Below are 22477 nucleotides of genomic sequence, written 5' to 3'. Positions count from 1 at the left end.
CCCAAATCCCACCCCAACCCCCCCCAGCACCTCCAGACCCCCCCAAATCCCACCCCAACCCCCCCCAGCACATCCAGATCCCCCAAATCCCACCCCAAACCCCCCCCCAGCACCTCCAGACCCCCCCAAATCCCACCCCAAACCCCCCCCCAGCACCTCCAGACCCCCCCAATCCCACCCCAACCCCCCCCCAGCACCTCCAGACCCCCCAAATCCCACCCCAACCCCCTCCAGCACCTCCAGACCCCCCCAAATCCCACCCCAAACCCCCCAGCATCTCCAGACCCCCCCAAATCCCACCCCAGCACCTCCAGACCCCCCCAAATCCCACCCCCAGGACCCCCCAACACCTCCAGACCCCCCAAATCCCACCCCAGGACCTCCAGGCCCCCCCAAATCCCACCCCAACCCCCTCCAGCACCTCCAGACCCCCCCAAATCCCACCCCAACCCCCCCCCCAGCACCTCCAGACCCCCCCAAATCCCACCCCCAGGACCCCCCAAAACCTCCCCTTACACCCCCTGAACCCCCCCCTAAATTCCCCCCCCTCCCCAAAACATCTCACCCCCCTCACATCCCCCCTGAACCCCCAAACCCCCCTCCCCAAAAACAGCCCCTTCAAGGGGGTGACCTCCCCTCCCCCCCCCCAGCCCCCCTGGGGTGCCCCCCATGTCTCTGGGGGGGGTCCCCCAGCTCTCTGTGACCCCCCCCGTTGTTTTTGGGGGCCCCCCCCAGATCGCGGGGTTCGACCTGGACGGGACCCTCATCACCCCCCGCTCGGGGAAGGTGTTTCCCACCAGCCCCGATGACTGGAGGTGAGGGGGGGGGGGGGCAATTTTGGGGGGGCCAGGATAATTTTGGGGGGTCCCAAGGCCGATTTTGGGGGGTCCTCACCCTTTTTATTCTGTTTTTTGTCTCCCCCCCCCCAGGATTTTGTACCCCGAGGTCCCCAAGAAGCTGAAGGAGCTGCAGAAGGAGGGGTACAAGGTGAGACCCTCCCCCCCAAAATCCCACCCTGAGAGCCCCCCCAAATAATGGAACCCCCCCCGAAAAACCCGCTGACCCCCCCCCCCCCCAGATCCCCCAAATCCCCTGGAGACCCTCAGTGACCCCCCCCGGGATCAGCCTGAGACCCCCCAGGACCCCCCAAAACCCTCCTGAACCCCCCCAAGACCTCTCAAAATCCCCCCCCAAACCCCACTGAGCCCCCAAAACCCCCTCAAGGACCCCCCTAAGGCCCCCCAAATCCCCCCAACCCTCACTGACCCCCCCAAAACCCCTTCAAGGGACCCCCCTAAGCCCCCCTCAAAACCACACTGAGCCCCCCAAATCACCCCTGTCCCCCCCTCAAAGCCCCCCAAACCCCCCCAGACCCTCCAAATCCCCCTGAACCCCTTTATCCCCCCTGACCCCCTAAATCCCTCCCAAGACCCCTCCCCAAATCACCCTCAGACACCCCCACATCCCCCCAAAATCTCTTGGGGACCCCCCAAACCCCTCGAGGACCCCCCCAACCCCCTTTTTGTGCCCCCCAGCTCGTGGTGTTCACCAACCAGCTGGGGATCTCGCGGGGGCACCTCTGCCCCCAGACCCCCCAAACCCCTCATGAACCCCCCCAAATCCCCTCAGGACCCCCCCAAACCCCTCCAATCCCCCCAAACCCCTCCAACCCCCCCCAAACCCCTCAAGGACCCCCCCAAACCCTTTTTTTGTGCCCCCCCAGCTCGTGGTGTTCACCAACCAGCTGGGGATCTCGCGGGGGCACCTCTGCCCCCAGAGCCCCCAAACCCCTCGAGGACCCCCCCAAACCCCCTCAGGACCCCCCCAAACCCCTCAAGGACCCCACAAATCCTTCAGGGACCCCCCAAACCCCTCAGGGTCCCCCCCAAACCCCTGTTTTTGTGCCCCCCCAGCTCGTGGTGTTCACCAACCAGCTGGGGATGGCCCGGGGGCACCTCTGCCCCCAGACCCCCCAAATCCCCTCCAATCCCCCCCAAATTCCCTCCAATCCCCCCCAAACCTCTCAGGGCCCCCCCAAATCCTTCAGGGACCCCCCAAACCCCCTTTTTGTGCCCCCCCAGCTCGTGGTGTTCACCAACCAGCTGGGGATCGCCCGGGGGCACCTCTGCCCCCAGACCCCCCCAAACCCCTCATGGACCCCCCCCAAACCCCTCGAGGACCCCCCAAACCCCTCGAGGACCCCTCAAACCCCTCAGAGACCCCCCCCAGACCCTTTTTTGTGCCCCCCAGCTCGTGGTGTTCACCAACCAGCTGGGGATCTCCGGGGGGCACCTCTGCCCCCAGACCCCCCCAAACCCCTCATGGACCCCCCCCAAACCCCTCCAATCCCCCCCAAATCCCCTCAGGACCCCCCCAAACCCCTCGAGGACCCCCCCAACCCCCGTTTTTGTGCCCCCCAGCTCGTGGTGTTCACCAACCAGCTGGGGATCTCCGGGGGGCACCTCTGCCCCCAGACCCCCCAAACCCCTCATGGACCCCCCCCAAACCCCTCCAATCCCCCCCAAATCCCCTCAGGACCCCCCCAAACCCCTCGAGGACCCCCCCAACCCCCTTTTTGTGCCCCCCAGCTCGTGGTGTTCACCAACCAGCTGGGGATCTCTCGGGGGCGGCTGCGCCCGGAGCTGTTCCAGGCCAAGGTGGAGGCCGTGTCGCAGCACCTCGGGGTCACCCTGCAGGTCTGGGGGACCCCCCGAGCCCCCCCAAACTCGGGGACCCCCCCCAGGGGTCCGGGGACCCCCCCCCTGAGGTGTTGGACACCCCCGATGCAGGTGCTGGTGGCGACAGGGCCGGGGATCTACAGGAAACCAGTGCTGGGAATGTGGGATCACCTGTGCGAGAAGGTGGCACTGGGAGGGACTGGGAGGGCACTGGGAGGGACTGGGAACTGAGGGGGGGGCACTGGGAGGGACTGGGAGGGACTGGGAACTGAGTGTGGGGTACTGGGAGGGAACTGGGATGGACTGGGAACCGAGGGGGGGCACTGGGAGGGAGTGGGAGAGGACTGGGAACTGAGGGGGGGCACTGGGAGGGACTGGGAGAGGACTGGGAACTGAGGGGGGGCACTGGGAGGGACTGGGAACAGAGAAGGGGCACTGGGAGGGACTGGGAACTGAGGAGAAGGTGCTGGGAAGGACTGGGAACTGAGAGGAAGGGCACTGGGAGGATACTGGGAGAGACTGAGGGGCACTGGGAAGGACTGGGAACTGAGTGGGGGACATTAGAGGGGACTGGGAGGGGACTGGGAGGATACTGGGAGGGGCTGAGGGGCACTGAGAGGGACTGGGAGGACACTGGGAGGGCACTGGGAGAGACTGGGAACTGAGTGGGGGGCACTGGAGGGACCAGGAGGGGACTGGGAAGATACTGGGAGAGACTGAGGGGCACTGGGAGGGACTGGGAACTGAGTGGGGGGCATTAGAGGGGACTGGGAGGGACTGGGAGTTGAGTAGGGGGCACTGGGAGGGGACTGAGAAAGGATTGGGAGGATACTGGGAGGGACTGGGAACTGAGGTGGGAGGCATTAGAGGGGACTGGGAGAGGACTGGGAGGATACTGGGAGGGACTGAGATGCACTGTGAGGTCACTGGGAGGTCACTGGTGTGAACTGGGCTCACTGGTTTGGCTCCCCCAGGCCAACGGGGATGTGATAGTGTCGGTGCCCGACAGTTTCTACGTGGGGGGTGAGCAGGGGGGGGCTTGGGGGGGGCCCGGGGGGGGTCCTGGGGGTGTTTTGGGGGGTCTCAGGGGGAGCTTTGGGGGTTTAAGGGAGGCCCTGGGGGGGTTTTGGGGTGTTCTGGGGGTGTTTGGGGGGTCCCAGGGTGGATTTGGGGACACTGGGGTGACATTGGGGGGTTCTGGGGAGGCACTGGGGGTGTTTGGGGGGTCCCAGAGGGGATTTGGGGACACTGGGGTGACATTGGGGGGTCCTGGGGGTGTTTGGGGGGTCCCAGAGGGGATTTGGTGACATTGGGGTGTTCTGGGGAGGCACTGGGGGGATGTTTGGGGGGTCCCCAAGGGGATTTGGGGACACTCAGGTGACACTGGGGTGTTCTGGGGGTGTTTGGGGGGGTCCCAGGGTGGATTTGGGGACACTGGGGTGACACTGGGGTGTTCTGGGGGAATGGGGAGTCCTGGGGGTGTTTGGGGGGTCCCAGGAGGGGATTTGGGGACACTGGGGTGACATTGGGGTGTTCTGGGGGAATGGGGGGGGTCCTGGGGGTGTTTGGGGCGTCCCCAGGGGGGGATTTGGGGACACTGGGGTGACATTGGGGTGTTCTGGGAGGCACTGGGGGGGTGTTTGGGGGGTCCCAGAGGAGATTTAGGGTGGGGAGGATGGAATAGGTTCAGGGGGGGCCCTGAGGGGGTTTTGGGGTCCCGGGGGGGGTCCCAGCCCCCCCATTCAACCCCATTTCCCCCCAGACGCCGCCGGGCGCCCCCCGAACTGGGCCCCAGGACGGAAGAAGAAGGATTTCTCCTGCAGTGACCGAGCGGTGGGACCCCAAAACCCCTCCTGGGAACCCCCCCAGACTCCCAAAATCCCCCCAGGGACCCCCCCAGATCCCTGGGACCCCCCTCCAGACCCCCTCCAAAACCCCTGGGGAGCCCCCAAAACCCCTGGGACCCCCCCTCCAAAACCCCTGGGGAACCCCCAAAACCCCTGGGATCCCCCTCCAAAACCCCTGGGGAACCCCCAGATCCCAGAGGCTCTCCCAGTCCCCCCCCATCTCCCACCCAATCCCCCAGTTCAACTCCCCCAGTCCCCCCAGCTGATTCCAGTACCCCCAGTTCCCCCATCATCCCCCCCAGTTGATCCCAGCGCCCCCAGTCCCCCCCAGCTGCTCCCAGTGCCCCCAGTCCCCCCCAGCTGATCCCATTGCCCCCAGTCCCCCCAGTTGATCCCAGTGCCCCCAGTTCCCCCCCCAGCTGCTCCCAGTGCCCCCAGTCCCCCCCCAGCTGCTCCCATTCCCCCAGTTCCCCCCAGCTGATCGATCCGTTCCCCCCAGTTCGCCCTCAACGCGGGGCTGCGGTTCCTGACTCCCGAGGAGCTGTTCCTGGGCTGGGCCCCGGCGCCCTTCGAGCTCCCGGCCTTCGACCCCGTGAGTGCCCCCAGTCCGGAGGGACCCCAGACCCCAAACCCCGGGAGGGACCCCGAGCCCTGAGCTGTGCCCTCGCCCCCAGCGCCGCCTGGACACCGAGACCCCCCCGCTGCCCCCCGAGACGAGCTGGTGTCGCCCCGGCCCGAGGTGCTGGTGGCTGTCGGCTTCCCCGGCGGTGAGTGAGGGAGATCTGAGACCTGGGAGTGCTGCAGGGGGAGAGGGAAAAGGGGGGGAAATGTGAGGGGGAATGGGGGGAAATGTGGGGGGAATGGGGGGAAATGTGAGGGGAAACGGTGGGAAATGTGGGGGGGAATGGGGGGAAATGTGAGGGGAAAATGGAGGGAAATGTGAGGGGGAATGGTGGGAAATGTGAGGGGAAAATGAAAGGAAATGTGAGGGCAAAAGAGCAGGAAATGTGAGGGGAAAAGGTGGGAAATGTGAGGGGAATATGGAGGGAAATGTGAGGAAAAAGGGAGGGAAACGTGAGGGGAAAAGGGCAGGAAATATGAGGGAAAAGGGTGAAAAACATGAGTGGAAACATGAAAGTAAAAAGGGCCAGAAAGATGAGGGGAAAAGGGTGGGAAACGTGAGGGGGAGAAGGGCGGGAAATGTGAGGGGGAGAAAATGGCGGGAAATGTGAGGGGAGAAAATGGCGGGAAACGTGAGGGGAGAAAATGGCGGGAAACGTGAGGGCACAAAAATGGCGGGAAACGTGAGGGGGAGAAAATGGCGGGAAACGTGAGGGGAGAAAATGGCGGGAAACGTGAGGGGAGAAAATGGCGGGAAACGTGAGGGCACAAAAATGGCGGGAAACGTGAGGGGGAGAAAATGGCGGGAAACGTGAGGGGAGAAAATGGCGGGAAACGTGAGGGCACAAAAATGGCGGGAAACGCGAGGGGGGTAAAATGTTGGGAAACAGGAGGCAAAAGGTGGAAACTCTGAGGGGAGGGGAGGAAAAAGGGAAAACTTCCACCCCCCAGCCGGCAAATCCACCTTCGTGAAGCGGCACCTGGTCCCCGGCGGGGTACGAACACGTCAACAGGGTGAGTCGCTGAGCCCCGAGCGAGTCCCTCGGGCCGGGGTGGCCCCGGTGGCCATTGTGGCCCCCCCGGTGGTCACTGTGGCCCCCCCGTGACCGCCGGTGCCCCCCAGGACACGCTGGGCTCGTGGCAGCGCTGCGTCGCCGCCTGCTCGGCCGCCCTGGCCAAGGGTCGGCCCGTCGTCGTCGACAACACCAACCCCGACCCCGAGTCGCGACAGAGGCCAGTCGGGGCACTGGGAGGGCGCTGGGAGGTGTTGGGGGGCACTGGAGGGGCACTGGGAGGTGTTGGGGGGCACTGGGAGGGCACTGTGGGCTACTGGGGGTGAACTGGGAATTGAGGTGAGGCACTGGGAGGGCACTGGGAGGTGTTGGGGTGCACTGGGAGGTGTTGGGGTACACTGGGAGGGCACTTGGGGCTACTGGGGGTGAACTGGGAATTGAGGTGAGGCACTGGGAGGGCACTGGGAGATGTTGGGGTGCACTGGGAGGTGTTGGGGTACACTGGGAGGGCACTTGGGCTACTGGGGTGAACTGGGAATTGAGGTGAGGCACTGGGAGGGCACTGGGAGATGTTGGTGTGCACTGGGAGGTGTTGGTGTGCACTGGGAGGGTGCTGGAGGCTAATGGGGGGTGAACTGGGAATTGAGGTGAGGCACTGGGAGGGCACTGGGAGGTGTTAGAGACCACTGGGAAGTGTTGGGGGGCACTGGGAGGGCACTGGGGGATACTGGGGTTGAACTGGGAATTGAGGTGAGGCACTGGGAGGGCACTGGGAGGGCTCTGGAAGCTGCTCCCTCCCGGGGTTTTGGGGCCCCCCCCGGGGCTGTGGGACCCTCCCAGGTTTGGGGGATGCCCCCCGACCCCGCCGTGTCCCCCCCAGGTTCGTGTCCTGCGCCCGGGAAGCGTCGGTGCCGTGCCGGTGCCGTCGAGTTCACCGCCAGTCTGGAGCAGGCGCGGCACAACTGCCGGGTGAGGGGGGTCCTGGGGGGGTCCTGAGTGGGTCTGGGGGGGTTTGGGGGGGCTTGGGGAGGTCCTGGGGGGCTTGGAGGGGTCCTGAGTGGGTCTGGGGGGGCTTGGGGGGGGTCCTGAGTGGGTCTGGAGGGGTTTGGGGGGGTCCTGGTGGGGCTCGGGGGACTCTGGGGGGTGTCTGGAGGGGTCCTGAGGGGGTTTGGGGGGGTCCTGGGGGGGGCTTGGGGGGGGCTCTGGGAGGGTCAGGAGGGGGTCCTGGTGGGGTTTGGAGGAGTCCTGGGGGGGTTTGGGGGGGTCTGGAAGGGTCCTGAGGGGGTTTGGGGGGGTCCTGGGGGGGTTTGGGGGGCTTGGGGGGGTCTGGAAGGGTCCTGAGGGGGTTTGGGGGGGGTCCTGGTGGGGTTTGGGGGGGTCCTGAGTGGTCTGGAGGGGTCCTGAGGGGTTTGGGGTGGGTCTGGGGGGGGTTGGGGGGGTCCTGGTGGGGCTTGGGGGGCTCTGAGGGGGGGTCTGGAAGGGTCCTGAGGGGATTTGGGGGGTCCTGGTGGGGTTTGGGGGTGTCTGGAGGGGTCCTGAGGGGGTTTGGGGGATTCCCGAATGAGTCTGTGGGGATCCTGGGGGAGTTTGGGGGGTATTGGGAAGGTCTGGATGGGTTTTGGGGGTCCTGGGGGGGGGTGTCGGTTCCCAAAGGGCTCTGGGGAGTTGGGGGGGTTTCCCCTCAGCACCCCCTGACCCCTCATTTTTGGGTTTTCCCCCCCAAAAGTTCCGGGACATGACTCAGAGCGGGCCACGTCCCCGTCACCGACCCCGTCCTGTTCGGCTACAGGTGAGGGGGCTCGGGGGGATTTTGGGGGGTCCCGATGGATCCTGGCGGGAATCCGGGAGGGCTGAGGGGATTTTTCCCAACTCCTCTCCATCCTTCCCCAGTCCTGGGGGTTTTACCCTCTTCCCCCCTTCCGTTTTTCACCCATTCCAGTTTTTTCCCCCAATTTTACATGGTTTGCCCCCAGTTCCCTCCCAGTTGATCCCAGTGCCCCCAGTTCCTCCCCCAGTTGATCCCAGTGCCCCCAGTTCCCCCCAGCTGATCCCAGTGCCCCCCAGCCCCTCCCCAGTTCCCCCCCCAGCTGATCCCAGTGCCCCCAGTTCCCCCAGTTCACCCCAGTTCCCCCCAGCTGATCCCATTCCCCCCAGTTCCCCCCCCAGCTGATCCCAGTCCCCCCAGTTCCCTCCAGCTGATCCCAGTGCCCCCAGTCCCCCCCCCAGTTGATCCCAGTGCCCCCAGTTCCCCCCCCAGTTGATCCAGTGCCCCCAGTTCCCCCCCAGTTGATCCCAGTGCCCCCAGTTCCCCCCTCAACTGATCCCAGTGCCCCCAGTTCCCCCCCAGTTGATCCCATTGCCCCCAGTTCCCCCCCAGTTGATCCCATTCCCCCCCAGTTGATCCCAGTGCCCCCAGTTACCCCCCCAGCTGATCCCAGTGCCCCCAGTTCCCTCCCAGTTGATCCCAGTTCCCCCCAGTTGATCCCAGTGCCCCCAGTCCCCCCCCCAGCTGATCCCAGTGGCTCCCGTTCCCCCCCAGTTGATTCCAGTCCCCCCAGCTGATCCCAGTGCCCCCCAGCCCCTCCCCAGTTGCCCCCCAGCTGATCCCATTCCCCCCAGTTCCCTCCCAGTTGATCCCATTCCACCCAGTCCCCCCCCGGCTGCTCCCAGTGCCCCAAATTTGTGCCTTTCCCCAGGAAACACTTTGTCCCCCCCTCCCTCGCCGAGGGCTTCTCCCAGATCCTCAAGGTCCCCTTCGTGCCGGATTTTGGGGACCCCCCGGACCCCCAACGCCGGCGCCTCTTCCTCCAGTTCAGCGACGGATGAGCCGCCCCCAAACCCCCCCCTCGGCCCCCCAATAAAGGCACCGCCCCCAAACCGCCCCAAATCCCTCCAAATTTGCCTCCAAACGGGGTTTATTGTACAAATTTGGGGAGGGGCGGGGGGGGTCACGGCGTTTCCATGGATTCTCCCTCTGTGGAGAGAAGGGGGGAGGGGGCACTAAATCGGGGACCCCCCAATTTACCCCCTTTCCCCCTCATTTTTACCCCCTTCGTCCCGTTTTAGCCCCGTTTCCTGCTGGGTTTTACCCAATTCCCCCCATTTTGCCCCCAATTCCCTCATTTTTACCTATTTTCCTGCATTTTTCCCCCACTCCTATTCCTGATTTTCCCATTTTTACCCATTTTCTCTCATTTTGCCCCAATTCCCTCATTTTTACCTATTTTCCTACATTTTCCCCCCATTTCCCCCACTTTTATTCCTAATTTTCCCATTTTTACCCAATCCCCCCCAATTTTCACTCCACTTCCTCTTAGTTTTGCCCCATTTTTACCCAATTCTTCCCATTTTGTTCCAGTACCTTAATTTTTACCTTATTTTTCCCACATTTACCCAATTTTTACCCCGTTTCTCACATTTTGCCCCATTCCACCCATTTTTTTTATGCTTCTCCCATTTTCCCCCCATTTCTCCCATTTTTACCACTTTCCCCCCTTTTTTGCCCAATTCCCCCTTTTTGCTCCATTTCTTCAATTTTTGGCCGTTTTCCCCACCCCATTTTTGCCCAATTTCACCCATTTTTGCCCCATTTTTACACCATTTCTCTCCTGTCACATTTTGACCCATGTCCCCTGAGTGTCACCCACCCTGGCCCAGGGGACCCCCAGGTGTGCCCAGGTGCCCCCAGGTGTGCCCAAATGTCCCCAGGTGCCCCCCAGGTGTGCCCAGGTGCCCCCCAGGTATGTCAGGTGCCCCTGAGGTATGTCCAGGTACCCCCAGGTGTGCCCAGGTGTCCCCCAGGTATGTCCAGCTGTCCCCCAGATGACCTCAGGTGTGCCCAGGTGCCCCCCAGGTGTGTCCAGGTGTGCCCATGTGCCCCCCATGTGTGCCCAAGTGTCCCCAGGTGTGTCCAGCAGCCCCCCAGGTGTGCCCAGGTGTCCCCTAGGTGTGCCCAAGTATGCCCAGGTAATGTCCAGGTGTCCCCCAGGTGTGCCCAGGTGCCCCCCAGGTGTGCCCATGTGCCCCCCAGGTGTCCCCAGCAGCCCCCCAGGTGTGCCCAGGTGCCCCCCAGGTGTGCCAGGTGCCCCCCAGGTGCTCACGGAGCTCGTTGAACAGAAAGGCCTCCTGGTATTCCCTCATGTACTGGGTGGAGCGCGACTCGTCAGGAACAGGGAGTACACGCGCTTGATGTCCTCCACGCCCACCTCCGTGCCCTGGGGAGCCAAGGGGGGGACCCCAAAGTGTCGGAGGGGACCCCAAAACCTTTCCTCTCACCTTTCCTGCCATTTTTCTCTCCCATTTCCTGCCCTTTTCCCCTCACCTTTCTCTCCATTTCCCCCTCACCTTTCCCGCCCTTTTCCCCTCACCTTTCCCACCATTTTGTCCCCTCACCTTTCCCGCCCATTTCCCCTCACATTTCTCTCCATTTTCCCCTCACATTTCTCCTCACGTTTCCTGCCCTTTTCCCCTTTACATTTTCTGCCCTTTTTCCCCTCACATTTCCCTCCCTTTTCCCCTCACATTTCCCTCCTTTTCCCCTCACATTTCCCTCCCTTTTCCCCTCACATTTCCCTCCCTTTTCCCCTCACATTTCCCTCCCTTTTCCCCTCACATTTCCCTCCCTTTTCCCCTCACATTTCCCTCCTTTTCCCCTCACATTTCCCTCCCTTTTCCCCTCACATTTCCCTCCCTTTCCCCCTCACATTTCCCGCCCTTTTCCCCTCACATTTCCCTCCCTTTTCCCCTCACATTTCCCTCCATTTTCCCCTCACATTTCCCCCATTTTCCCCTCACATTTCCCACCCTTTTCCCCTCACATTTCCCACCTTTTCCCCTCACATTTCCCTCCATTTCCCCTTCACATTTCCTCCCTTTCCCCTCACATTTCCCGCCCTTTTGTCCCTCACATTTCCTGCCATTTTCCCCTCATGTTTCCCACCATTTCCCCTCACATTTCTCTCCATTTTCCCCTCACATTTCTCCTCATGTTTCCTGCCCTTTTCCCCTCACATTTCCCTCCATTTTCCCTCACATTTCCCTCCATTTTCCCCTCACATTTCCCCCCTTTTCCCCTCACATTTCTCCCCCTTTTCCCCTCACATTTCCCTCCATTTTCCCCTCACATTTCCCACCATTTTCCCCTCCATTTCCCTCCCTTTTCCCCTCATGTTTCCCCAGACCCCACAAACCCCCACCTGGCGTCCAGGCCCCACACATAGACCCCCACTTATGGGGTCCTCCCCCTATTTAGGGTCCTCTCCTCTAATTTTAGGGTCCCACCCCGTAATTTTGGGGTGACAAACTTCATCCCACAGTGACGGATCTGACCCCACCCGGCCCCTACTCCCCGTGCTCTGGGGGTCGTGCCCCCAGGTTTTGGGGTCCTCCCCGGGTTTAGGGGTCCACCCCCAAGGTTTTGGGGTCCCCCCCCGGGTTTTGGGGTGCCCACCTTGCGTTTCCTGGCCACCAGGCTGGCAGCAGTGATGAGCTGCATCGCGTAGCGCAGCGACGTCTCCAGCCCGATGCGCGTCAGCACCGCGTAGGCGTCCTCCGACATCTCCACGTCCTCCTCCTCGCACCTGCACCCCAAAACGGGCCGGGGGGACCCCAAAAACGGGTCAGGGGGACCCCAAAATGGGTCAGGGGGGACCCCCAAAATGGGTCAGGGGGCAGGGTTTGGGGTGTGTCATGTCAGGGTGTTTTTGGGGTTCCCAGGGGTGTTTTTGGGGTGTCCCCACCGGATCTTGAGGATCTGCCGGGTCTCCTTGTCCCCATATGGGACCCTGGCGATGGTTTTTGGGGTGCCCAGGTGTGTCTGGGGGGCAGGGTTTGGGGTGTATCAGGGTGTTTTAGGGGTGCCCAGGGGTGTTTTTGGGGGTTCCCAGGGGTGTTTTCGGCGTGTCCCACCGGATCTTGAGGATCTGCTGGGTCTCCTTGTCCCCATATGGGACCCCTGGCGATGGTTTGTGGGGTGCCCAGGTGTGTTTGGGGTGTGTCAGGGTGGATTTCAGGGCTCAGGGGTGTTTTTGGGGGTGCCCAGGGGTGTTTTTGGGGTGTCCCACCGGATCTTGAGGATCTGCCGGGTCTCCTTGTCCCCGTAGGGGGCCGTGGCGATGATCAGCAGCCGGTCCAGCAGGTCCAAGGGCAGCCCGTGGGGGCTGCGGTGGGCGGTGCCCCGGATCCTGGGGGGGCACAGGTGAGGCCTAGTGCGCCCCAGGTGTGCCCAGGTGCTCCCAGGTGTGCCCAGGAACCCCCCAGATGAGTCCAGGTGTCCCCCAGGTGTGTCCAGGTGTGCCCAGGAGCCCCCCAGGTGTGCCCATGTGTGTCCAGGTGCCCCCCAGGTGTGTCCAGGTGTGCCCAGGTGCCCCCCAGTTGTGCCCAAGTGTGTCCAGGTGCCTCCCAGGTGTGCCCAGGAGCCCCCCCAGGTGTGCCCAGGAGCCCCCAGATGAGTCCAGGTGTCCCCCAGGTGTGTCCAGGTGTGCCCAGGAGCCCCCCCCAGGTGTGTCCAGGTGCCCCCCAGATGTGCCCAGGAGTCCCTCAGATGAGTCCAGGTGTCCCCCAGGTGTGTCCACGTGTGCCCAGGTGCCCCCCAGTTGTGCCCAAGTGTGTCCAAGTGCCTCCCAGGTGTGCCCAGGAGCCCCCCCAGGTGTGTCCAGGTGGCCCCCAGGTGTGCCCAGGTGTGTCCAGGTGCCCCCCAGGTGTGTCCAGGTGCCCCCCAGGTGTGCCCAGGAGCCCCCAGATGAGTCCAGGTGTTCCCCAGCTGTGTCCAGGTGTGCCCAGGTGCCCCCCAGGTATGTCCAAGGGCAGCCCATGGGGGCTGCAGTGGGCGGTGCCCCGGATCCTGGGGGGGCACAGGTGAGGGCTGGGGGGGTCTGGCTGTGCCCCAGGTGTGCCCAGGAGCCCCCCAGGTGTGCCCAGGTGCCCCCAGGTGCCCCCAGGTACCTGGTGATGCCCGCGGTTGGTGGCCATGATCAGCACCGGGGCCATGTCGCTCTCCAGCGCCCGGTTGAGGAAGGAGAAGCTCTCGATGTCCAACATGTGAACCTCGTCGATGAACAGCACCTGGGGGGGGCAGGGGGGTCCTGGGGGGCTCTTGGCTGGCCCTGAGGGGGTTCTGGGGATCCCCAGGGGGGGTTTTGGGGGTCCCTGGGGGGGTCAGGGGGGTCCTGGGGGGCTCTTGGATGTCCCTGTGGTGGTTCTGGGGGTCCCAGGGGGGATTTGGGGGTCCCCGGGGGGCTCTTGGGTGGCCCTGAGGGGGTTCTGGGGATCCCCAGGGGGAGTTTTGGGTGGCCCTGGGGGGCTCTTGGATGGCCCTGAGGGGGGTTCTGGGGATCCCCAGGGGGGGTTTGGGGGTCCTGGGGGGCTCTTGGATGGCCCTGAGGGGGTTCTGGGGATCCCCTGGGGGGGTTTGGGGGTCCTGGGGGGCTCTTGGATGGCCCTGAGGGGATTCTGGTTTTGAGGGTCTCTGAGGTGGTTTCAGGGTCTCTGAGCTGGTTTTGGGGGTCCCTGAAGGTGTTTCAATGGGTCCTGAGGTGGTTTTGGGGGTCCCTGAGGTGGTTTCAGGGGTCCCTGAGGTAGTTTTGGGGGGTCCCTGAGGTAGTTTTGGGGGTCCCTGAGCTGGTTTCGGGGCTTCCTGAGCTGGTTTTGGGGTCCCTGAGGGGTTTTTGGGGGTCCCTGAGCTGGCTTTAGGGGTCCCTAAGGTGGTTTTAGGGGTTCCTGAGGTGGTTTTGGGGTCCCTGAGCTGGTTTAGGGGTCCCTGAGCTGGTTTTGGGGTCCCTGTGGTTCAGGGCTCACCCCCGGGATGACCTCGGCCTTGCCCTCCTCGCGCCACTCGGCCACTTTGGCGTTGATCTGTTCCCGCACCTCGGGCTTGATCTCCCCCGTGTCCCCTGCAACAGACCCAGGGGGGATCATGGGGGGGTTTGGGGGGGCTGAGGAGGGGTTTGGAGGGTTATGGGGTGGTTTGGGAGAGGTTTGGGGGGTTAGGGGGTGGTTTGGGAGGGGTTTGAGGGGGTTATGGGGTGGTTGGGGAGGGGTTTGGGGGGTTATGGGGTAGTTTGGGGGGGTTATGGGGTGGTTTGGGAGGGGTTTGGGGGGTTATGGGGTGGTTGGGGAGGGGTTTGGGGGGTTATGGGGTGGTTGGGGAGGGGTTTGGGGGGTTATGGGGTGGTTGGGGAGGGGTTTGGGGGGTTATGGGGTGGTTGGGGAGGGGTTTGGGGGGTTATGGGGTGGTTGGGGAGGGGTTTGGGGGGTTATGGGGTGGTTGGGGAGGGGTTTGGGGGCTCAGGGTACCCGAGAAGAGAGTGAGAATCCCTGGGGTGGGTGGGGGTCAGTTTGGGGGTCCCAGGGTGAGTTTTGGGGGTCCCAGGGTGAGTTTTGGGGGTCCCAGGTACCCGAGAAGAGGGCCAGGAAGCCCTGGGTGCGGGAGTTGATGACGTCGATCTCGTGCAGCGACACCGTGTGAACGACCTCGCGGCGCTTCTGCAGCTCCCCGTCGGGGCACTGCACGAACTTGGTCTGGGGGGGACAAAAAACGGGGTCAGGGGCACCCCAAAATCCCACCTGAGGCCCCCCAACCCCAATTGAAACCCCCTGACACCCCCAAAAATAACCCTGCCCCCCAGTCCCCAATCCCCTGTTCTGCAGCTCCCCGTCGGGGCACTGCACGAACTTGGTCTGGGGGGGGACAAAAATGGGGGTCAGGGGCACCCCAAAATCCCACCATGACCCCCCTGAGACCCCCAAAACCTGACCCTGCCCCAACAGAGCTCCCCCAAACCACCCCAACCCCCCCCAATCCCTGTTCTGCAGCTCCCCCGTTGGGGCACTGCACGAATTTGGTCTGGGGGGGAAAAGAAATGGGGGTCAGGGGCACCCCAAAATCCCACCTGAGAGCCCCAAACCCCCTCCTGTGCCCCCCAAAACCCCTCCAGGACCCCCCCAAACCCCCCCCCCTCTGCCCCCCCAAAACCCCTCCAGGACCCCCTAAAACCCCTCCAGGACCCCCCAAAACCCCACCTGTTCCCCCCCCAAACCCCACCTGAGACCCCCCAAAAACCCCTCCAGGACCCCCCCCAAACCCCTCCTGAGCCCCCCAAAATCCCACCTGAGCCCCCCCAAACCCCTCCAGGACCCCCCAAACCCCCTCCAGGACCCCCCAAAACCCCTCCAGGACCCCCCCAAAATCCCACCTGAGCCCCCATGGCATCGTAGTCCCGTGCCCGGGTGAAGGAGCGGCCGAGCTTGGAGATCTTGCCCGTGGCCTTGTCGATGGTGATCACGTCCCTTTTGGGGGGCAAACCCACACCTTTTGGGGGTCCCCCTCCCCCGAATTTTGGGCTCCACCACCCCCATTTGGGGCCCCCCACCCCCCATTTCCAGCTCCGTTTCAGCCTTTCCACCCCAAATTTGGGGGGGTTTCCCCCTCACCCAAGTCACAGACACCTGCACTCCAATTCTGGGCCCACTCCCATTTTTGGGGTCCCCCTTGATTTGGGGGATGTCCCACCCAAATTTTGGGGTCCCCATCCCCAAATTTTGGGCTCCCTCACCCCAATTTGGGGGGTCCCTCCAACCCCAACCCCTCCATCCCCTGCCCCTCCAATTCCAGCCCCCCCACCCCCCAAATTTTGGGGTCCCCTGCCCGTTTTTGGGGTCCCCTTGATTTGGGGGCTTTCCCCCTCAAATTTTGGGGTCCCATCCCCAAATTTTGGGCTCACTCACCCCAATTTGGGGGGTCCCTTCCCCTTTCACCCACCCTCCACCCCCAGCCCCTCCAACCCCTGCCCCTCCAATTCCAGCCCCCACCCCCAAATTTTGGGTCCCCTGCCCGTTTTTGGGGCGTGTCCCCCCCGTTTTTGGGGTCCCCCCGTTTTGGGGAGCCCCCACTCACCCCGCCTGCACCTTCTCCTTGCTCAGGGCCTCGATCATCTTGGCCCCCAGGTCATAGATGGTCTCCATCTCTGTCGTCTTCAGCGTCAGCTTCCCCACCTTCGTGCCCTGCCGGGGGAAAAAGGGGCTTTGGGGGGGTCCCCACACGATTTTGGGGGGTCCTGAGGGGGCTGTGGGGGTCCCTCAGGTGATTTTGGGGATCCCTGAGGTGGTTTTGGGGATCCCTGCGATGGTTTTAGGAATCCCTAAGGTGATTTTGGGGATCCCTGAGGTGGTTTTAGGGGTCTCTGAGGTGGCTTTGGAGGTCCCTGAGGCAGTTTCAGGGGTCCCTGAGATGGTTTTGGGGGTCCCTGGGCTGGTTTTGGGGTCCCTGAGGTAGTTTTGGGGGTCCCTGAGGCGGTTTCAGGGGTCCCTGAGGCGGTTTCGGGGGTCCCTGAGGTGGTTTCGGGGGTCCCTAAAGTGATTTTGGGGATCCCTGAGCTGGTTTTGGGGGTCCCTGAGCTGGTTTTAGGGATCCCTGAGGTGGTTTTGGGGGGTCTCTGAGGCAGTTTCAGGGGTCTCTGAGGTGTTTTTGGGGGTCCCTGAGGGGTTTTTGGGGGTTCCTGAAGATGTTTCAATGGGTCCTGAGGTGGTTTTGGGGGTCCCTGAGGTAGTTTTGGGGGTCCCTGAGGTAGTTTTGGGGGTCCCTGAAGTGGTTTCAGGGGTCTCTGAGGTGGTTTTGGGGGTCCCTGAAGGGTTTTTGGGGGTCCCTGAGCTGGTTTCAGGGGTCTCTGAGGTGGTTTTGGGGGTCCCTGAGCTGGTTTCAGGGGTCTGAGGTGGTTTTGGGGGTCCCTGAGGTAGTTTTGGGGGTCCCTCTGGGGTTTTTGGGGGTCCCTGAGATGGTTTTGAGAGTCCCTGAAGCAGTTTTGGGGATCCCTGAGATGGTCTGGGGATCCCTGAAGTGGTTCTGGGGGTCCCTGAGGTGGTTTTGGGGGTCCCTGGGCTGGTTTTGGGGGTCCCTGGGCTGGTTTTGGGGGTCCCTGAGATGGTTTTGAGAGTCCTTGAAACAGTTTTGGGGATCCCTGAGCTGGTTTCAGGGGTCCCTGAGGTGGTTTTGAGGGGCCCTGAGGTGGTTTTGGGGGTCCCTGAGGGGTTTTTGGGGGTCCCTGAGGGGTTTTTGGGGGTCCCTGGGCTGGTTTCGGGGTCCCCCCTCACCGTGCCCGTGGCAGGCCGGTCGATCTGGATCTCCACCACCTCCCCCTCGATGATCTCCGTCTCCTCCCTGCCGGGAAAAACGGGGGGAAACCCCCCCAAAAAATGAGGGGGGACCCCCAAAATCTCCCCCCTGAGGTTTAGGGGGGACCCCAGAATTGGGGGGACCCCCCAAAATTTGGAGGGGGAGGCTGGAATTGGGGGAGGGAATAAAAAAATAGAGCTGAAAATTGAGGGGAGAGACATAAAATTAGGGGAGGGGACACCCCAAAATTGGGGAAGGGACCCCAAAGATTGAGAGAGGACCCCGAAATTTGGGGAGGGACCCCAAAATTGGGGTGGGAGACCCCGAAGTTGGGGGCTGGGAGGTTTAAATGGGGCGGGGGGAACCCCAAAAGTGGGGGGGAAAGTGAAAGGAAGCTCAAAATGAAAAGGGAGGGAGACACAAAACGGGGTGGGGGGACCCCAAAATAGGGCAAAGGGGACCCTAAAATTAGGGGAGACCCCAAAATCCAGATGGGGACCCCAAATTGGGGGTCAGGAGCTTGAAATGAAGCAGAAGGAACCCCAAAACTTGGGGGGGAAAATGAAACAAAGCTCCAAACGAAAAGGGAAAACGAGGTGTGGGAGGCACAAAGTGGGGCTGGGGGACCCCAAAACGGGGCAAGAGGGACCCCAAAATTTGGGGAGACCCCAAAATGCAGACGGGGACCCCAAATTGGGGGTCAGGCAGTTTAAAAGGAACCGGGAGAACCCCAAAACTGGGGGTGAAAACTCACACAAATCTCCAAACGAAAAGGGAAAACGAGGCGTGGAAGGCACAAAATGGGGTTGGGGGACCCCAAAACGGGGCAAGAGAGACCCCAAAATTTGGGGAGAGCCCAAAATCCAGACGGGGACCCCAAACTGGAGATCAGCCAGTTTAAAAGGAGCAGGGGGAACCCCAAAACTCGGGGGGGGGAAACGAAACAAAGCTCAAAACGAAAAGGGAAAATGAGGCACGGGAGGCACAAAATGGGGTGGAGGACCCCAAAACGAGGCAAGAGGGACCCCAAAATGCAGATGGGGACCCCAAATTGGGGGTCAGGACGTTAAAATGAAGCAGAAGGAACCCCAAAACTTGGGGGGGGAAAATGAAACAAAGCTCCAAACGAAAAGGGAAAATGAGGCGTGGGAGGCACAAAATGGGGTTGGGGGACCCCAAAACGTGGCAAGAGGGACCCCAAAACTAGAAGAGACCCCAAAATTTTGGGGGAGCCCAAAACTGGGGATCAGGAGGTTGAAATGAAGCAGGAGGAACTCCAAAACTTGGGGGGGGAAAACAAAACAAATCTCCAAACGAAAAGGGAAAACGAGGCGTGGGAGGCCCAAAACAAGGCAGGGGGACCCCAAAATGGGGCGTGGCCCCCCCCCAAATGTTGGGGTCCCCCCCGTACTTGATGCGGACGCCGATGGAGCGGCGGAAGGCCTGGGTCAGGGCCTCGGTGCGAGACATCTCCAGGGAGAAGATCTCGCTGCCCGCGATGGCCGTGAAGGGCGTGTCGGGGCCCAGGGCCTGGGCCATCCCTGAGGGGAGAGAGGGGGTGTCAGGGGGGATTTGGGGGGTCAGGAGGGGTCTTGGAGGGATTTGGGGGGTCAGGAGGGGGTTTAGGAGGGATTTGAGGGGGATTTTGGGGGGCGATTGGCCATAAATGGGGTGTCGGGGCCCAGGGCCTGGGCCAGCCCTGAGGGGAGAGAGGGGGGTTGGGGGGGATTTGGGGGGTCAGGAGGGGTCTTGGATGGATTTGGGGGGGACTTGGGGGGTCAGGAGGGGGTTTAGGAGGGATTTGGGGTGATTTTGGGGTGTTTTGGGCTCACCCACCCATGGCAATGGCCGTCTTGCCCATGCCAGGCTGCCCAGCCACGAGCAGGGTTTTGGGGGATTTTGGGGCTGTTTTTTTAGGAGGAATTGAGGGAGTTTTGGGGAGGGATTTGGGGTGATTTTGGGGTGTTTTGGGGCTCACCCACCCATGGCAATGGCGGTCTTGCCCGTGCCAGGCTGGCCGGCGATGAGCACGGTTTTGGGGGAGTTTTGAGAGGTTTTAAGGCTGGGTTTTTTAGGAGGATTTGAGGGGGTTTTGGGGAGGTTTTTGGGGTGATTTGGGGGTGTTTTGGGGCTCACCCACCCATGGCAATGGCCGTCTTGCCCGTGCCAGGCTGGCCGGCGATGAGCACGGCCCGCCCCGCGATCTTGCCCTCCTTGATCATCTCCAGGATGACCCCGGCGGCCCGACGGGCAGAGAGCTGGCCCACCATGCCCTGGGACACCTGGGGGGGCACACAGAGGGGTGAACCCCCCGATTCTGGGGGTGCAGAGCCCCCCCAGAGAGGTACAAACCCCCCCTCCCCTCCCCGTACCTGCCGCGGCTCCAGCGCGTCGTCCAGGCCCAGCCCTCGGATGTGGGAGTGGGCACCTGGGAAAGGGGGGGTTTGGGGGGGGTCACAGGGGGTCCCACCCCGTTTGGGCAACCCCTTTGCATCCCTTAGGGTGTAGTGGGACCCCCAGAATGAGGGGGGAACCCCTCAAATTGGGGTGGGGGTCCCTCAAAGCCATTCCCGCCCGTGAATGTGGGAGTTGACAACTGAGGAAGGGGGTTTGGGGGGTGTTTGGGGGGGTTTTTTGGGGGACCCACCCTGTTTGGGGAACCCCTCTGCACCTCCTGGAGTGGGGTGGGACCCCCAAAGTCAGGTGGAACCCCCAAAGTGAGGTGGGACCCCCCAAATTGGGGTGGGGCTCCCTGAAAGTCATTCCTGCCCCTGAACATGGGAGTTGGCAACTGGAAAAGGGGGTTTGGGGGGTGTTTGGGGGGTCACAGGGGGTCCCACCCTGTTTGGGGAACCCCTTTGCATCCCTTAGGGTGCAGTGGGACCCCCAGAATGAGGGGGGGACCCCCCAAATTGGGGTGGGGGGTCCCTCAAAGCCATTCCTGCCCACAAACGTGGGAGTTGGCAACTGGGAAAGGAGTGGTTTGGGGGGGGGTTTTGGGGGTCCCACCCTGTTTAGGGAACCCCTTTGACACCCCCTAATGTTGTGGGGAAGCCCTAAAGTCAGGTGGGACCCCCAAAGTCAGCTGGGACCCCCCAAATTGGGGTGGGGGTCCCCCAAACCTGGTCCCACCTGTGGATGTGGGAGGGGGGTACCTGGGAAATAAGGGGGGTTGGGGGGTTTTTGGGGGTCCCACCCTGTTTGGGGAACCCCTTGACACCCCCAGATGTGGGGTGTGACCCTCAAAATCAGCTAGGACACCCCAAAGTTAGTTGGGACCCCCCAAATTGGGGTGGGGGTCCCCCAAACCTGGTCCCCCCTGTGGATGTGGGAGGGGGCACCTGGAAAACGGGAGGAGTTGGGGGGGGTTTTTGGGGGTCCCACCCATTTTAGGGAACCCCTTGACCCCCCCAAAAGCAGAGAGGGGGTCCCCAAAAAAGCAGAGCCTCCCCTCGAGGGGCCGGGTCCCACCGATGCGCTCGATCCGCGTCACATCCCGAACCTCCGGCACTTTGGGGGTCTGGGGGGGAAATTGGGGGGCTTGAGGTGACCCTGGGGGGTCCCTCAACCCCCTCAGACCCCCCCCAGTCCCTTCAAAGACCCCCCCATCCCTTCAAAGACCCCCCAACCCCCCTCAGGACAACCCAAACCCCTTCAGGACTCCCCAAACCTCCCCACCTTCCCCTCAGGGACCCCCCAGATCCCCCCCAATCCCCTCAGAGAGCCCCCAAATCCCCTCAGGACCCCCCAAATCCCCCCCAATCCCCTCAAGGACTCTCCCCATCCCCTCAGGACCCCCCAAGCCTCCCTCAGGATCCCCCAATCCCCTCAGGACCCTCTCTGTTCCTCTCAGGACCCCCCAGTCCCCTCAGAGACCCTCCCCATCCCCTCAGGACCCCCCAGTCCCCTCAGAGACCCTCTCCATCCCCTCAGGACCCCCAAATCCTCCCCAGACCCTCCCTATCCTCTCAGGACCCCCAATTCCCCCCAGGACCCTCCTCATCCCCTCAGGACCCCCAAATTCCCTCAGAGACCCTCCCCATCCCCTCAGGACCCCTCATTCCCCTCAGGACCCTCCCCATCCCCTCAGAGACCCTCCCCATCCCCTCAGGACCCCCAAACCTTCTCCAGACCCTTCCCATCCCCTCAGGGCCCACAAATCCTCCCCAGACCCTCCCTATCCCCTCAGGACCCGCCAAATCACCCCCATTCCCCTCAGGACTCCCCAACTAGCCCCCGGACCCTCCCCATCCCCTCAGGACCACCCAATCCCCTCAGAGACCCTCCCCATCCCCTCAGGACCCCCCAATCCCCTCAGAGACCCTCTCCATCCCCTCAGGACCCTCCTCATCCCCTCAGAAGCCTCTCCATCCTCTCACGACCCCCCAATCCCCTCAGAGACCCTCCCCATCCCCTCAGGACCCCCCAATCCCCTCAGAGACCCTCTCCATCCTCTCAGGACCCCTCAATCCCCTCAGAAGCCTCTCCATCCTCTCAGGACCCCCCAGTCCCCTCAGAACCCGCCAAATCACCCCCATTCCCCTCAGGACCCCCCAAGCAGCCCCTGGACCTTCCCCATCCCCTCAGGACCCCCCAATCCCCTCAGAGACCCTCCCCATCCCCTCAGGACCCCCCAAACCTCCCCCCCATCCCCTCAGGACCCCCCGGGCCCGCTCCCCTCCCCCACCGCGGTTGCCATGGCGGCGCCGCTCCGCTCCCGCGCTGCCCTCGCGCTGCCCCGGCCGGAAGTGACGCCGAGAGGAACGGCGGGAGGGGAGGGAGGGGCCGAGGCGGAGCGGCCGCTCTGGCCGCGCCTCTCGATGGTGCGCGGTCCTCCAGCACCGCCGGGGGGGCCCCTTCTGAGGGGGGCTGAGGGGGTCCGGCCCCAGAACCCCCAAACTTTCCCAAACTCGACGCCACAGCCCCACCACCCGCCCCACAACCCCAATGGACATGCCCCATGGACACCCCACAGCCCCATAACCGACACCAGAACGGCCCCATAAAGTGCCCCATAGACCCCAACCTGCCCTATAGGTGCCCCACAGCCCCATAACCGACCCCATAATCGACCCCAGAACCTTCTCCACAGCCCCATAACCGGCCCCATAACGGCCCTATGGACACCCCACAGACCCATAACCTACCCCATTGCACCCCATAACTGCCCCATAGTCACCCCCCAGCCCCATAACCTGCCCCGTATACCCC

General features: G+C 63.1%; 2 protein-coding genes and 1 long non-coding RNA gene across 3 annotated transcripts; 2 read left to right on the top strand and 1 right to left on the bottom strand.

The window, feature by feature from the left end:
• Nucleotides 1-644: 644 nt before the first annotated feature.
• Nucleotides 645-9044, top strand: PNKP (polynucleotide kinase 3'-phosphatase). Its single transcript, XM_051775402.1, is given in 16 exon segments — nucleotides 645-815; nucleotides 930-987; nucleotides 2589-2696; nucleotides 2790-2861; nucleotides 3653-3701; nucleotides 4441-4511; nucleotides 5025-5130; nucleotides 5218-5292; nucleotides 6098-6132; nucleotides 6134-6160; nucleotides 6270-6379; nucleotides 7040-7082; nucleotides 7084-7128; nucleotides 7886-7906; nucleotides 7908-7948; nucleotides 8856-9044. Coding segments are annotated over 16 exon segments (1137 nt in total). The 5' UTR covers nucleotides 645-669; the 3' UTR covers nucleotides 8986-9044.
• Nucleotides 9045-9055: 11 nt separating this feature from the next.
• Nucleotides 9056-22182, bottom strand: LOC127464933 (ruvB-like 2). Its single transcript, XM_051775401.1, is given in 17 exon segments — nucleotides 9056-9133; nucleotides 10260-10325; nucleotides 10328-10373; nucleotides 11609-11738; nucleotides 12222-12341; nucleotides 13102-13112; nucleotides 13114-13221; nucleotides 13954-14048; nucleotides 14553-14676; nucleotides 15351-15444; nucleotides 16052-16158; nucleotides 17245-17311; nucleotides 18678-18807; nucleotides 19407-19548; nucleotides 19639-19694; nucleotides 20738-20786; nucleotides 21954-22182. Coding segments are annotated over 17 exon segments (1383 nt in total). The 5' UTR covers nucleotides 21966-22182; the 3' UTR covers nucleotides 9056-9107.
• On the top strand, nucleotides 13577-16548 carry LOC127464937 (uncharacterized). Its single transcript, XR_007901712.1, has 3 exons — nucleotides 13577-13629; nucleotides 16322-16342; nucleotides 16531-16548. It is a non-coding gene; the product is annotated as an uncharacterized LOC127464937 (long non-coding RNA).
• Nucleotides 22183-22477: the final 295 nt, after the last annotated feature.

Source organism: Manacus candei, unplaced genomic scaffold (genome assembly GCF_025592945.1).
Source record: "Manacus candei isolate 608988 ecotype Guabito, Panama unplaced genomic scaffold, ASM2559294v1 h1tg000295l, whole genome shotgun sequence".
Classification (NCBI taxonomy): domain Eukaryota; kingdom Metazoa; phylum Chordata; class Aves; order Passeriformes; family Pipridae; genus Manacus; species Manacus candei.
The sequence above is the reverse complement of the archived record's forward strand: the minus strand, read 5'-3'. Positions and strand labels throughout refer to the sequence as shown.